The sequence below is a fragment of the Dipteris shenzhenensis genome, chromosome 28, assembly GCF_047967505.1.
Source record: "Dipteris shenzhenensis isolate YYH24624 ecotype China chromosome 28, Dip_SZ_1.0, whole genome shotgun sequence".
NCBI lineage: Eukaryota > Viridiplantae > Streptophyta > Polypodiopsida > Gleicheniales > Dipteridaceae > Dipteris > Dipteris shenzhenensis.
Genome location: NC_141623.1, coordinates 23,970,518 through 23,987,505, shown reverse-complemented (window position 1 = coordinate 23,987,505; position 16,988 = coordinate 23,970,518). Strand labels below are relative to the sequence as shown.

General features: G+C 42.9%; 1 protein-coding gene across 1 annotated transcript; it reads right to left on the bottom strand.

Moving 5' to 3' along the window:
* Positions 1-8,009: 8,009 nt before the first annotated feature.
* Positions 8,010-13,500, bottom strand: LOC147883353 (ABC transporter B family member 19-like). Its single transcript, XM_087399764.1, has 11 exons — positions 13,117-13,500; positions 12,905-12,959; positions 12,623-12,798; positions 12,311-12,511; positions 11,957-12,216; positions 11,546-11,862; positions 11,137-11,360; positions 10,615-10,985; positions 10,007-10,455; positions 9,668-9,909; positions 8,010-9,415 (listed from the first exon to the last, which is right to left on the bottom strand). The coding sequence occupies exons 1-11, from the start codon at positions 13,384-13,386 to the stop codon at positions 8,174-8,176; spliced, it is 3,807 nt and encodes a 1,268-aa protein (XP_087255890.1). The 5' UTR covers positions 13,387-13,500; the 3' UTR covers positions 8,010-8,173.
* Between the last annotated feature and the right edge of the window lie 3,488 nt (positions 13,501-16,988).

Here is a 16,988-nt window from a genome sequence, read left to right as displayed (position 1 = left end):
TGCATAAGCTTATGCAGAAACTTGCGCATAAGCTCATGCTCATGCATGAGCATAAGCATGAGCTTATGCTTATGCTTATGCTTTAGCATAAGCATAAGCATAAGCTCATGCTTATGCTCATAAAGCATAAGCATAAGCATAAGCTCATGCTTATGCTCATGCGGAAATAGAGAAGGAGCTTATGCGGAAAGAGAGAAGGAGCTTATGCGGAAAAAGAGAATGAGAGAAGCATAAGCTTCTCTCATTCTCTATTTCTACATAAGCTTATGCGAAAACTTGCGCATAAGCTCATGCTCATGAATGAGCATAAGCATGAGCTTATGCTTATGCTTATGCTTAAGCATAAGCATAAGCATAAGCTCATGCTTATGCGGATGCGGAAATAGAGAAGGAGCTTATGCGGAAATAGAGAATGAGAGAAGGAGCTTATGCGGATGCGGAAATAGAGAAGGAGCTTATGCGGAAAAGAGAGAAGGAGCTTATGCAGAAAAAGAGAATGAGAGAAGCATAAGCTTCTCTCATTCTCTATTTCCGCATAAGCTTATGCGGAAACTTGCGCATAAGCTCATGCTCATGAATGAGCATAAGCATGAGCTTATGCTTATGCTTATGCTTAAGCATAAGCTCATACTTATGCGGATGCGGAAATAGAGAAGGAGCTTATGCGGAAGCTTCTCTCAGTCTCTATTTCCGCATAAGCTTATGCGGAAACTTGCGCATAAGCTCATGCTCATGCATGGGCATAAGCATGAGCTTATGCTTATGCTTATGCTTAAGCATAAGCTCATGCTTATGCTCATGCGGAAATAGAGAAGGAGCTTATGCGGAAAGAGAGAAGGAGCTTATGCGGAAAAAGAGAATGAGAGAAGCATAAGCTTCTCTCATTCTCTATTTCCGCATAAGCTTATGCAGAAACTTACGCATAAGCTCATGCTCATGCTTATGCTCATGCGGAAAAAGAGAAGGAGCTTATGCTCATGCGGAAATAGAGAAGGAGCTTATGCGGGAAAAGAGAAGGAGGTTATGCGGAAAAAGAGAATGAGAGAAGCATAAGCTTCTCTCATTCTCTATTTCTGCATAAGCTTATGCGGAAACTTACGCATAAGCTCATGCTCATGCATGAGCATAAGCATGAGTTTATGCTCATGCTTATGCTTAAGCATAAGCTCATGCTTATGCTCATGCGGAAATAGAGAAGGAGCTTATGCTCATGCGGAAAAAGAGCTTATGCGAATGAGAGAAGGGGGAAATAGAGAAGGGGGAATGAGAGAAGCATAAGCATAAGAGAATAAGAGGGAAAGGAAATAGAGAATAAGGGGGAAAGGAAAGAGAGAAGGGAAAAGAGAGAGGGGGAAAGAGAGAAGGGGGAAAGAGAGAATAAGAGAAGAGGGAAAAAAGAGAAGGGGGAAAAATGAGAAAAAGAGAAGGGGGAAGAGAGGGTTCCTACGCCCATCACTGCAGCTAGCGCTTAAGGTGCTAGCTGCAGGCCAATGCAAATAACAAAAAGCTTAAATGGAAAGAAGAGGAAGCACTTACCTGTAAAAGTATGTCCTGCTCAGTGTAGTGGACTGGGCCCACAAAAGAGAGAGTATGTCCCGCTCGGTGTAGTGAACTGGCCCTACAAAAGAGAGAAAACAACCCATTTTTTCCTCGGGGGAGTCACTATGTATAAACCCTCTATACCACGTGCGTTCAAGGCCTATTTTTAAAATCCCTTATCTGTAAGTTTTTCATTAATAAAATGTACCCCTTTTCTATACAAATCTGTAAATTTTTTCCAAAAATATTTTAAATAGTCCCTTATGTATATTTATTTTTGTAAATTTTATAAATAAAAAATATCCTTCTGTTGAACTCACGTGATAGGGTTACATATGATGAGTGACCCCCCCGAGATTTTTTCAAATAAGATGTTAGTGGAAAGAGGAGATCACAAAAGCAACTTCTTGAAAGGAGACAAGGAAAGAGAAGATTGAGGAGACAAGGAAAGGAGGAGATTGAGGAGAAGAGAAGGAAGAGAAGGAAGAGAAATACAGGAAGAAGAGGTGAGTTTATTTCTTTCTTTCTTGAAATTTCGTTTTTTGTTTCAATCCTTTCTAATCAAGCATGAAAACTAGTTTAAAACTTTAGCAATACAAGTAGAAACACTCAAAAACCAAAGCTAACAAACAAACAACCTACATTGTTGAAAGAAACTCACCTTTTGAAGAACTTTCTTTCTGGAAACCAAAGAGGGAAAAAGGAGAGAGAGGGTGCACAAGAGGTAGGAGAAGGGTGAGGAGTGGGAAATAGAGTAGGAGGTTGCTTGGAATAGATGGGAGGTCAGTGAAAATAGGTGGGAGGAGATTTTGGGTTGCTTACTTGAGAGATTAGGAAAGCTTTGAGCAAAACGCCACGGGTTTCGGCGTTTCGGGTTTTAACCCATAGCATCGCTATATAGCGACGCTTATTCGTCGCTATATAGCGACGTTTTTAATTTAAAGCGTCGCTATATAGCGACGTTTTAAATTAAAAACGTCGCTATATAGCGACGGAACAGAGCGTCGCTATATAGCGACGCTTACTGTTTATTTTTTGGTGTGGCCTCTTGTGAAGCTCAAACATGCTATGCCTATAATTGTCAATATCTCCTCTTACTACATAGCCTTACTATATAGGATTTTTTGTTTCAATCCTTACTATATAGCGATGTCATTCTTTTTATATAGCCTCAAGAGAAGCTCAAATTAAACATGCTATGCTCATAATTGTGTACATCTCCTCTTCATGCTTATGTTTTGGTTTTATAAGTGTAGATGGAAGGGACGAGTGGAAGCTCATCCGATGATGCGCCAATGCCCGGGAGCACGAAGTGGCTTACGGAGAGGTTATATTATCATTGCACTCATTGCAAGCGAGAAGTACGACATCAACGTCGTATTATCATGCGCCACTTGCGGATGTATGGAGAGGAGCCGGAACCAGTACCCCCCGTTGGTGTTGCACATGTTGATGGATCATCGGTAAGTCAAAGCTATTTAAGTTCGCAATCTTATTGTATACCCGGAATTAGAAGATCTTCTATTTACACGAATGAGCTTATGACAGGATGACGAGGGTGACGAAGGTACACATATACCTTCTCACTTTCAACAAGACTATAGTCTCCCGGATGACGACGAGGGTATGGTCGACATGATGGATTCCATTTTTAGGGGCACTACATCCCATGTACACGTGATGTCAGAGTCTGAGGTGAAAATGCGAGAGTTGCAATCAACACAATTGTACGAGGGTGCTAGGATGCCTAAACTACGTGCTTGTCTCTCAATCTTGAATCTACAAGTACAGTATGGGTGGTCGGATACAAGTGTCTCGGCCTTAATGAGGTTAGCCCTTGCATTAATTTGATTGACTCATTATTTGGATATTGTTTGTTTTGAGAATCATCATTTGGATAGTGTCTTTGTCATAGGTTGCTCCAAAAGATGTTGCCTGCACCAAATACCATGCCCACATCAAGAGATGAAGCGAAAAAGATGCTAACAATGGTGGGTATGGATTATGATACCATCCATGCTTGCCGTAATGATTGTATTCTCTTTCGTCGTGAGCATGGAGATTTGGCTAGTTGTCCAAAGTGTGGGAAACAACGATATAGAGATGACTTGCAGGGTGAGAGGATACCGGTAAAGGTCTTAAGACACTTTCCCATCATTGCAAGAATACAACACATGTTTCGATGCAAATCCATAGCGGAGTTGATGACATGGCATGCATCTCATCGGTCCACTGATCACACATTGAGGATTCCCGCAGATTGTGCGGCTTGGAAGCACATAGATAATCAGTGGCCGGACTTTGCGAGAGAGCCACGCAACTTACATCTTGGGCTAGCCATGGACGGCGTGAATCCTTTCGGGTTACGCTCGACATCTTGGTCGACATGGCCCATAGTCATGGTGAATTACAATATCCCACCATGGCTAACAATAAAAAAGGGACACCTCATGCTTGCACTACTTGTGCCAGGAAAGTACAAGGCAAAAAACATGGACGTGTACATGGCACCTTTGATAGAGGAGTTACAGATATTATGGAGAGGAGTGCAGGTCTTTGATATTTCCAGAGCTCCTAGGCATACCAATGATATTTTAGTCAGGGGTATCTTGATGTGGACCATGCATGACTACCCAGGATATGGAGAGTGCGCAGGTACGTGGTTATGTCTTTACATGTACAATGAGGGATTATGCTTTTTTTACTCTCTTTTGAACACATGTCTTGTACTAACATATTCATGCACGCGTGCAGGACTTGTTACAAGTGGGTACCATGCTTGTCCTGTTTGTGGACCCGCTCTGAAATCGCTTGCACGCTACTCCAAACACATGAGGAAAAATGTTTATGAAGGTCATGCTCGATACCTTCCGCTCGACCATCTCGCACGTGGAGGTCAGCTTGATCCACCACCATCATATTTGAAAGCAAGTGATTGGATTCAAGCTTGGAGGGAGAATGGAGAGGAACCTCCTCCTGGTATGAAGAGGCTATCGATCTTTCACGAGCTTCCTTATTGGGGTCAGTTACAAATCAATCATCTCTTGGATCCCATGCATATCTTTAAGAATGTGGGGGCTACCATTTGGGCACACTTGGTTGGTTCCAAGGACTCGAGAGGAGTGCGAGAAGACTTGCGTGCTATGAATAGGATGTCTCGTTTGTGGCCCCAAGTGCATGCTTCAGGAAAAGTTGTCCTCCCGAAAGCAACGTGGATCCTCTCTACGAGGGAGGAGGCAGCGATCAAGGCAGACATTGCCTCTTTTCAAACACCGACAGGGTACATGCGTTGCTTGAAAGGAGCATTTTCAAAGGACAATAAGCTTAGTGGCCTCAAGTCCCATGATTGGCACAAGGTCTTACAGGTATTCTAAGTAGAATTAGTGTACCGATAATAGTGATGCATTAGCGTAATTATTATTATGTTATATTGTTGACATGATTTCATTGTTGCTTTGATAGTTCATCCTTCCAATTACAATAAAAGGGTGCTTACAAGAAGATGTTAGAAATGCTATATTCAAGATCTGTGGTATTGTGAGGTATGCTTACTATCAATTCGCATTATGTATTTTCTTCATGGACATATGAAATAGGTGGATATCTCAAATATCTTACATATGCATGGACATGTGAAATAGGTGGATATCTCAAAAAGAGATCTCTATATCGAGCATCGAGAAGGCTAGGGTGGAATCCATCGAAGCCGTATGCTTGCTTGAGAAGCACTTTCCCTCAAGCATTATGACAACTCAAGTCCACTTGCTTGTGCACATAGTTGATGAGGTGGCTATAGCAGGTACCGTTCATAATCGATGGATGTTTTTTCTCAAGCGGTTTATGAAAACTTTAAAGGGGTTTGTAAGACAAAGAGCAAGACCAGAAGCAAGCATGGCAGAGGGATGGCTTGTGCAAGAGTCATTAGTATATATCATAGAGTTTCTTGCATCCACGGATCCTGATATGCCGCAAGCTTGGCACAACAAGGATGATGATCGCATCATTGGCGAGGTCCCCAAGGAAAAGGGATTGAAAGAAAGATGAGCGAAGAGCAAATGGAGAAATTCAATAAGTTTTGTATCCTCAATAGCCCTGAGATGCAGAAGTGGATTGAGAGATATGAAGTGGCCAAAGCAGAAAGAATAAATGCAAGGACGAGATTCAGAGTAATGTATAGGCAATCACAACTATATCCACGAGATCTGGCTCTTCTCCCTACTCACATGTCACTTGATTGGCTACAACTAGCTATACGTAAAGCCGAACGTGATGGAGGGACAATAAACGAGCGCGAGCGGGAGTTATCATCTGGATGTATGGTGCATGTAAGTTTCTTATCTCTTGATGTAATTAAGTAATTATTTGTGGCAATATATGCTATAAAATAGGTGGATCTTCATTGTTTTAATAATGCTCTTTTACAGTACAAAAAGTACAGTGCGTTATGGTCACATGGACGACATTTTCGCGTAGAACGCATCGATTCAAAGAGAGTCACATATGATTGTGGAGTCATGGCTAACTTCACACAAGATAGCCGAGCAAGTGCTTCGGATACCAATCTTCTCTCCTCACAGTTAGATTATTGTGGAACCATACGCGACATCTATGAAATTGATTTCAGACGATTTACTATTTTCATTCTTGATGTAAAATGGTTTAGAACTACTTACAACGGTCCCCATGCGACTGTGAGAAAAGATGGTAGCGGTCTCTTTGCAATAGACTCCACCAAACATTGGACCGATGAAAGTGATACTTTTGTTCTTCCCGAGCACTGTGAGCAGGTGCATACTAATGATTTAATTAGTCGAAGCTTTCGTTTTTTAAGTCCATTGATATATATATAATTGACGACATTTGGCACGTGATTTTTCATCTTCAATATAGGTGGTTTTTCATCCGGATCGTTCTGATCCAAGATGGTGGTACGTGATCCAAGTTGCACCACGAAGTAAGCAGATTTTTGAAGATCGAGATGTGGATATGGAGATGCCACTACCAATGCCGGATCCAATTGATGAATCTAGCGAAGAAGATGTAGATCACCATATGAGGCAAGAGGAAGATGCGCATAATGACATCGCACGGGAGGAGGATGGAGATCACGATATTGACGAGGAAGACAACAATCGTCAAGATCAATCACCACACTTAAGCTTAATTGAAGAAGATGATCAAATACTTTTAGGTGAACGTACGATGCTAGAGTACGATGATGATATAGGAGATCAACTCGGTATAGAGTTGGAGATAGACTTGCTTGGCGCCTTAGACTTGGCTCAAGATGAAACAGTTGATGTAAATGCTCTTATTTAATTTGATTTTTCTCATCTCAAACTTGGACATGAATATATGAGCTTCAAAGGCTTGATGTACATGCTCTCATTTTTTAATTCTCTATGAGCTCAAACATGTATGAAAATTTAAAAAATTTTGTCATTGGAAGAAAATAAATTTTAAGGCTTAAAAAAAAAAAAAACCTCTCTGTAAAACATCGCTATAATATATTGTCTCAGTGTCGCTATATAGCGACCTTTAAAAGTCGCTATATAGCGACTTTTACTAACGTCGCTATATAGCGACGCTTAGCAAAAGTCGCTATATAGCGACGATTTACGACACTCGATTTTTATACCGACGATTAACGCTAAGTGGGCACTAATCGTCGGTACGTAAACGTCGCAATAAGATGCGTGTGTAGTAGTGAAGGCCTAATGATGGCCTCTCTTTGGTACTCTGAGACTCTACAATGTAGGTCTTGGGCCAACTCATTGAATTTATGCAGCCATGCTTCGTCCTTGGAGGCAGGTGCATCGACTATCACCCCAGTTCGTGCAAGAAAGTCTGCGTTATATGCCAAATTTGTGCAATCACCTCACCTTGGGCATTTTACACTCAATATTTTCTGTGGTTTCGTTCCGCTTAGTGGATTGAAAGAAGACTTTTGAACGCCAGTCACCTAAGAGCTGGCGGCTTTTAATTTGTGCTGCCTCCGCAGTGTAGTTTCTACGAGCAGTGTGGAAATTACCGAGTCAACTGGGTTGGCCGCCACAGTCTCCTGTAGAGCCTGCACCTTCTGGCTTAGAGCTAATTCTAAACTCCGTCTCTAATTTCAGAGCTTCTTGTCATTCGTCTTTATTATCTTCACGACCTCTCGAATCCCTTTGTCCCATTTCTGACATGGATCCCGCACTGGTGATGTAGCCTCCCGCCATGATCTCCACACCGTCAATCTGAAGTCACGGAAGGAAAGGAGTGCTTTATTAAATTTTAGAGGCACATCTAGAGAATGTCCCGTGCATCTTGGGACGCAGAAGCTCCATCGAGAACCGGAGCATGGTCAGACATACAGGTTCCCACAATCGTATCCCCCTTCGTAGTGCCCTCGTAAAGTTTGAGCCTCATTGTCAAAGCTCAATCTTTATCAATGTTTGTAGCTATCCTCAATTACTTACTTTGTCGGAAAATTTAAACAAATATCTCATCCAGTTATAGAATGTCAACATGTAAACATTGTGAGTGCTATGTTTTTTGCATTTCATAATGCAATAATATTATTAGCCCATGGCTTGCCTTGACCACCAACACTCATCCTCCGTGCGATTGAGCTCGGCACCCTTCACAGTAATATTTAGGAAGAGACGGATGAGGCAAGATGGGAAGGGCGATGAAGGGCAAGCAAGCGAGCGTAAGGGCCGTGGGGTTGGGAAGCAAGGAGGCGGTGATGGGTACCGTGCTGGACGACGGAGCCATTCTGCAAAACAGCGATGGAGTTGGCGAGAAGGATGGAGGAGGGGCGATGGGCGACAAGAAGAGTGGAACGGCGGCCATGCTGCATGAACACACGAAGGCTCTCATGGACGAGCTTTTCAGAGTGGGCATCAAGGGCACTGGTGGCTTCATCCAACAGAAGCACAGAAGGGTTTTGCAAGAAAACTCGAGCGATGGCGATGCGTTGTTTCTGTCCACCAGAGAGTTGAACTCCGCGTTTCCCTACGGTGCTGTGATAACCTTTGGGCAAGCTGCTGATAAAACTATGGGCATGAGCAAGATTGGCTGCTTCCTCAACCTCGGCTTGCGAAGCTCCTTCCTTACCATATTCAATGTTTTCAAATATGGTTCCTTCTAGCATTGGTGCTTCTTGCTGCACTAGCCCTATTTGCTTCCTTAGCTCCCTTAGCTTGACCTTTTTCACGTCCATCCCTCCCACCATCACCCTCCCTTTCGATGCTTCGTAGAATCTCTCTATCAACCCTATCACTGAACTCTTCCCCGTCCCGCTCCCTCCCACCAATGCCACACTCTCCCCCTCCCTCACCTTCAAATTCATCCCCCTCAACACCACCACCTCCGGCCTCTTTGGATATGCGAACTCCACTTCCTCTAGCTCTATCTCCCCTATCATTCGCTTCTTCATCCCTTCTGCACTTGGATCGTCCGGTTGTATCTGCGTTTTGCGACCCAATATGCTCAACACTGACCTTAGCGCCTCCCTTGCCTTCACCACGTCCGGCGTCAAGCTCATTGCTTCCGCCACCTTCTTCGCTGAAAACATCGACAGGAGCACCACCCTCAGCACTGCCCCCATACTGCTTGTGCCCTCCTTCACTAGCTTCGCTCCATACCATAGCATTAGGCTGTAGCCGGAGTACATGCACAGCTGCGCAATGCCGTAGCTCAAGCCACTCAAATTTCCTTTCCTCCATGTCCTCCTCTCCACCCCTTCCAGCTCTCCCGCGTACCGCTCCACCACCTTACCTTCGGCGTTGAACGCTGCTACGGTTCGCACATTGCTCACCGCCTCCCCCGCGATCATGCTGGCCCTCGCATGTGCTTCTGCCTGGTCTCCGGCGAAGCCTTTCATGAATAGAATCTGCAGTCCGTTCAGCATTTAATCATCAGTCGATTGCGAATACGATCTGCATTCCGCCCAACCGTCCTATAGTACATACTCAATCGATCACAGCATGATGCAATCAATCCCACCGGATTCATGAATGCAATTTGTATTCCGTTGAATTAATCCATCGCAGAAATCTTCATTTTCATTATCTATATTAATTGATCTCTACATCGCTGATCTTACCCTCTCAACCGGTCAAATCCGAAACGTCCAAAGAACTACCTCAACAATATTTGCAGCGATTAGGAACGGCAATGTTGCTAATTGGATGAGACCCATCCGCCACTCAATCGCCAGCGATAAAATGCAGCAGGCCATCAACAATGTAGCGCTTTCCACGACCAGTGAGATGCGGTCTCCGAGGGCCGCTCGCACATTCGTGGCGTCTATAGCCAGGCGAGACGCGAGCCGAGAGCTTGTATTCTCTTCGCGATCAAACCAGCCCACTTCGTTCTTTAGGATAGCTGCAGGATTAAGGGACGACGGATCAGTTTACGGACTAACGGAATACATACAATCTAAGAATCCAAAGCTATATATCAGATTCCTAGAATCACTTACAAGCCAGCATCATCTGTCGCACTCGATTGGTCAGGTTCTCCCCCACGATTCCAAAGAAATAGTGTTGGAGTACGTACGATGCAAACACGATTATGGCTACAACGACAAAGATTACACAACACTTCTGCACATCTTTCTCCATCCTTCGGAAATCTGTGTAGTAGAAGACACTAAGCATCTCGCTGATGACAATGGGGAAGACGAGGCTCGCGAGACCACACAGAACAGAACCCAACGTGCCGATGAGGGCGTAGGGCCATTCGGGAGCATTCAACTTGGCAAGCTTCCAAAACACGTTTTCCGTAACAATCTCTTCTTCGTTCTCCACATTCTGAGGATAAAAGTCGACGACTTTGACGTCCAAACCGATGCTTGATTCGTGACTCAACCTGCCGAAGGACCTTCGACCCGATGTTGAACAACTAGATCGTGACAGGCTGGAGCCATGCCTGCACCATAGAGAAGAATTGACGTAATGCCAAGATCGCAACGATTATGATCAGATCTGCTCTACCAGTCGCATACAACGCCTCATTGATCAATCCCAACAATGGAAATTCTGCATGAATGCTTCAAGAACCCCTCACCCGAATGAACCCCTCACCCACCTTGAATCGCGAGCGAGAATTGTTGCATCGCTCGCCATAGCACTCTCTTGCAGCTTCACCAGCGATGAATAGATACCACTTTCACCCTTTCCAATCAGCTCATCGTGTGACCCAATCTCCACGATTTGTCCCTTGTGCACAACCGCAATTGTATCCGCATTACGGATTGTCGACAGCCTGTGAGCTACCACCACCGTGGTTCGCCCGCCCATCAAGCGATCTAGCGCTTCTTGTACCACGCGCTCGGAAGCTGCGTCTAAAGCACTGGTTGCCTCATCCAGGAGGAGAACTCGGGGGTTCTTGAGAATAGCTCTGGTGATTGCTACTCTCTGCTTCTGACCTCCAGACAGCTGAACCCCTCTTTCCCCAACCTGTGAAAGTCCGTGAGAAAAGAAAATTAGATGATTCAAGAAAACTAGCTATTTCGCTTCACGAGTTTAACGGATGTCAGAATATTCGCCATTACTACAAACTTTTAATAGTGAAAATAGTTTTCACTATTATCTTTCCCCTGATCGTTACCTGAGTTTTATAGCCTTCGGGAAGCTCGTCGATAAAGTCATGTGCATTAGCAATTTTAGCCGCTTCCTCTACGTCCGCCGAATTTGCATCCTCTTTTCCATACAGTATGTTTTCGAGTATAGAAGTAGCAAACAAGGAAGGCTCCTGATTGACCAGGCCTATTTGGTGGCGCAACCACTTGAGCTGCAGCGTACGAATGTCCACCCCGTCGAGAAGAACTTGCCCTGAAGTAGAGCCCTGAATTATGCTGCTTTTCTAAAACCAGAAGTCTCCATTTCTTGATAGAATAATACATGCGCAGGAAACCAACAACGACTTGAAGCATCCCTTTCGATGTCGAGCTCCTACTTCATACCGTGGAAAAATGCAGAGTACTAAAATATTGCAGTCTAGTATGGGCATACAAAACCTGCAATAGGGTCGTAGAAGCGCTCTATGAGGCTGACTATGGAACTCTTCCCTGACCCGCTGCTTCCCACAATGGCTACTGTCTTGCCTCGCATAACCCGCAACGAGAAGTCCTTCAAAACTGCGACGTTCGGGCGAGATGGATAGTGGAAATCCACATGGCAAAGCTCAATGTTGCCTTTCACGTCAGAAAGCTCTTTCCCATCCGAAAGGTTCCTACTAATTTTCGGCTGCTTGTTTATTGTCGCAGCAATCCTGTAACCCGCTGCCCTCCCTTCTGCAAATGCTGTAACATTAGAAAACGCCAGTCCCAGAGACCTGCACAGAAAAAGTATGTTTGTAAACCTTTAGCTGCCATCAGACATGGCGCAGAAGGGAAGTACGTATATGACAAGGATGAGGGAAATCTTACATGCCAGCGATCATAGTCGGAAAGGTGGCACTCATAGCTTTGCCACCGTTTATGTCACCACGGCGGACAAGGATACCAGCATACCACAGAACAAGTGCCCAAGAGCTGTAGACGATCGCAAACGTCAATCCCATACAGGCACCCTTAGCCAACGCCTCTTTGTAGCCGAGTTTCAGAGTGTACTGCAAAGCTTGAGAATAAGCTTGAGAGCACCTTGTTTCGCCGACAAAAGAATAGACTGTTCGGATTTGGGCGATGGCCTGCGTAGATAATGATGCAAGCCGAAAATGTTATCATGAAAGAAATCCGCTTCCCAAATGCATACGCAGTGCACGAGAGCGACAAATCTCATACCTCTTCTGCAATCGATCCAGCTTTTCCATAAGCTTGTTGACTCGTAGTGCTGAGGCGTGTGATTGCATAACCATATAGAACTCCAACGAAAGTATTCGCTGGAATGACAGCTAAAGTGATCAGACATAATCTCCAAGAAGAAGAGAAGCCAACAGCGAAACCTGCTATGAGAGTTGCGATGTGGTGTATGAAGTTACCCATCTGTTACCAGCATCATTTTTTTAGTCCGATTCAATATACATGCGTCCCATCAGCGACATATAACGCAGGGAATCCGAACACTGCATGAAGATTTCCGGAACTATTACCTACCTTCTCACCAATTGCATTTTGGACGTGTATCGTGTCGGTAGAAATACTATCGACAAGAATCCCACTCTGGCCATCGGTATCGAAGAAACCTACGTCCTGCTTCAAAATGCTTTCCAAATAATTAATCCGCATCTTCCCCGTCTGTCGTTCACTTGCATGCATCCAGCATGCAATCTCTGCAAAACAAGGGAACAGCCCAGAAGTTCTCAACAGACGTGGACGACATTGATGGTAGCTGCAAAGACATTCCCACAAAAGAGAGGGAGAGCACACACAAAGTACCTGCCCATGACGACAGAAAAGTTGAAGCACCCACGTATACGAAGTCCAGCGAATACTATAATACAGACGAGGATTGTCGATTTCAGCATTATGGACGGATCATTACGATCGACAACGCGGATAGAGGACCTTACATTAAAAACAAGTTCACCTTTGAACTGCAAACGCAGGTGGGAATGGAAGCACACGGTTGGGGAGGAGAAATACTCTACCTTTCCCACTTCCTGTGCCATTTTGTTCGGATCATTTCTGAACTCACCAAAGCCATTCACGAGCTTCCCAAAGAAGAGAAAGAAGACCGGTAGTGTAGCCCCATGAACCACGGCTCCTATGGTACCTATGAACAGAAGCAAGTAGTCCAAGTTGTCTGCGTACTTGAAAAGATGGAGCAGAGATACCGTCGGAACTTCATCCATCTGGGGCAGCCTCTTCTCCAGCTTCTGATGCACGTGGGAAGCTGTGTCTTCCACACTATGCTCCATGCTCTCCAGATGCGCCTTGTGTTGTACTCTCGTCGAGCTGCTTCTCTACTTCCTTAGAATTGTCTGCGACATCGTGGAGCTTCTCAAGTTCTCCTATTCTACCGGGGAGCAAGCCTCGATATCATTCTTTCACATTGAACGATGGCGAAGGCATTTCCCCTTTTGAGTCCTATCAGACCCTGCCGAGTCCTGTCAACTCGCAAAAGTAACGTTACATTTCTTTGTCGAAATTCTTCCAACCAACCAAATCTACCGCCTAACCACCTCAAAAGAAAGGGGACTGCCCATCGTTTTATCAAACAAAAATCGAACTTTCCACTAGTAATAAGTTGGTTGCCGTGCGTTGTGTTAACATAAGGTAAGGTGTATCAAATTAATTTCTCAATTCATCAATAACGGGGACTTAAGTGCGTTGTGTTAACATAACGTATGGTGTATCAAATTAATTTATTAATTTATCAATAAGGGGGGCTTAAGTGGCGAAGGTTTTTTGAGGTGGCAAATTTACAGTCATCCAAGTCATCCACATCAATAAGGCTATCCTCATGGTGACCAAGAGTGATCACCTTGAGCTCACCAGCTTGAGCTAAGTGATCAACTAGCACGTGGGATTAAGCCACACCAATTACATTATTACATGTCAATGTCACTCTTCGTAACACACCAGATCTATTATGTTCCACCCAAGATCAGCTTATCAAACCATGTCAGAGAAGTCTTATAGGCCAAGCTAGCATGAACACATGGCAACTATGTCGCAAAGAACCCTTCAAACCTATCTAGCCCGTCAAAATGGCCTCTAGAAATGAGAATGCAAGATATAATATATATGGGGTCTACAACCAACCACAACTCTATATTTAGGATTGAATTTGTGACCTATCAAATTCACACCTAAAGAAAGCACGATTTGCAACACCTTTTGGGGTCCCCTTTGAAAGGAAGGACTCAATTTGAAAGGTCCTTTTTTGTTGTAGACAGCTTCATCTTTAGGCGGATGTGGAGAGAAATTATGACATTTGCAAGCCTCTCCACCCACCACCTTAAAATCTTTTAGCTCTCTTGAACAAATTTTATCTAGATGCAGTGATCACACTTTACCTTCACAGCTTCTATGCTCACATGTATTAACAAGGAAGACATAATGGTGTAACGTTATAGGTCTTTTAGTGCATGAATTAGACAAGCTAGCTAGGAGTCTCCAATGTGTGTTGAATGAACTCCCATCGCCTAAGCACCTATCAAGCTACAAATAGAACTTATTGAAAGATGTGTGGTGACAAAGAGAGGAATGCACACATCAACATGACTAAGGGGCTTATGTCATGGGAAGGGAAAAGCATCCAAGATACATACTTTTCATATATTGCATGCATTGTCACATCAGGTGGTCCACTAAGGAATATGTAAGATATCACATACAATCATCATAAGTTTTTATTTTCATTAGATAATGTGCACACTTTTAACATAATTATACTTACAAATGGTATTTTTAAATGTATTTCAAAAAATTATATGGTTATGAAAGATTATAAAAAGTACATATGTCACAAGGAACTTCTCACCAATCCCTATATTGGAATTTGCTAGGGAACTAGGAAATTTGAGCATGTTTCCTAGATAGAAAGAGGGATTTTATCCTCTTAATCTAGTCCTATTTAAACAGCCACTGCTAAATAAGAAATTTGACTTGTGATATGGAGAATCAAGTGGATTCTATGTTTATTTTCTATCTAGGAAGTCACTTCTTTTCTTCATAGGAAATTATACTTCCTATATAGACCACTCAATACTATCTAGGAAATGTGACATCCTATATGGAGAATCAAATGAATTTTCTGTTTCATATATAGAAAATATGGTCTCTTCTAGGAAATATGGCATTTTATATGGAGAATCAGGTGGATTCTGTGTTTCCTATATTGGAAATTAGTAAGAATGTATCTTTTGTATATGGTGATTGCAATAACCTACATAGGAAGAGTTTTTTGTGTAAGCAAGAATGTTTTACATTCCATATTCCCTTACTGATCAGCCTAGTCCTCAACTATATATATGCCTATGATCTATGAATAGAATCACTTTCTTGGGAGCAACTCTTGTGTCGGTCTCTCTCCTCTTTCTCTTCTTCTCAACACAACTCTTGTGTCCATCTCTCTCCTCTTTCTCTTCCTCTCAACATGGTATTAGAGCCTGGCTTTGCTCTCTGGCTTTGCTCTAGCGTGACTGTGAGGAGAAAGCGATATGTTTTTTGTTAATCTGGCAACACGATCATTCATAGAACGTTCTTTCTAATCGTTTCGACTACTTGATCGCTAGGTTTGGAGTTGATATGTAAAAGTTATCAAAGATGCATTGCAAATCAGCATCATGGTCATGATTGATGAAAGCGGCCCGTGTTGGCTTGTTCAAAGAATATGCGCCAATTATTTTGACTGGATGGAGCACTATATTCCAATTTCAGGTAAGAAAGTTATGGTTATTTCTTTTTGCTGCTTGCTGTTAATAAATTGGTAGAAGAGTGTTTCGACAAGAAGATGAACACTCATAACAGAGAAGAATTGATCTAGGACATGAGGATGGAAAAGGTTCATACTTTCATAGAATCAACAATATTTGAAGCAAAAGCAAAAGCAATGAATATATATATATATATACTTAATGATAAGAAGCTTCGTGATACAGTGTCACCCTCTCACTTTCAGTCTCCCATCCACTAGTTAATCACACCATCTTGCACTCAATATTTGTGTTTTCTTGGATTTAACACATTGGCATATCATGCTTTTACATTCCCACATGAAGAAATAAGATGCTCAATCACATAAAGCAAACTTCTTTAGCTATAGGACTCTATAAAAATCTAGATGAAGAGGAGACCTAGCTAGGACTCCATAAAAATTTAGATGAAGAGGAGACCCAACACCCATCGGTTATATCCATAAAACCAAGAGCGCAGGATCATTGTTGTAAGCGTAGTCAATCTTTAGGGATCAAGATCTTATCTAATAGATGCCAAGTAGAGTCTCAATCTTGTCGTTAAGAGTAAGGTAGCCCAATCTACATGCTTTTGTAGTGATAATTATATACATTCAACAGACCAGAAAGTTGATTTAGAAAATCACTTGGACAAAAGGCTATCTATCATATGAAAGCAATTTCTGATTTCTATTAGGTCATCAGTGAAAACAAGAGTTTAGCGCTTCAACACTTGTGGTTTCATGCTGCTTTTGCAAAAGTAAAAGCCAATGATGTTTCACATATATTAAGCTAGTTTTTATTTAGGGCATCCTATACTGACTAGTTTCTTATTTAGCTCATTGCTTACTAAGTCTTTGTGTAAGTGCTGTACTACTCAACATTCATAGAATGTCCTTCAACCAAAGAGCTTTGTCAATATCTATACTCGGGTGCCTCACAAAACTTGATTGTTTTTCAGCAATCACTATGACATACATCTATGTGTTGGAGCTTTTCTTTGCCTGTTCGTATAGAGATAAACCAACTTTCTTTAATATTGTACATGATTGGGAACCATGATATCATCGTAGTTTAGTACAATGCTTTGTTCTTGATATTCTACTTGAAATGTTATGTTA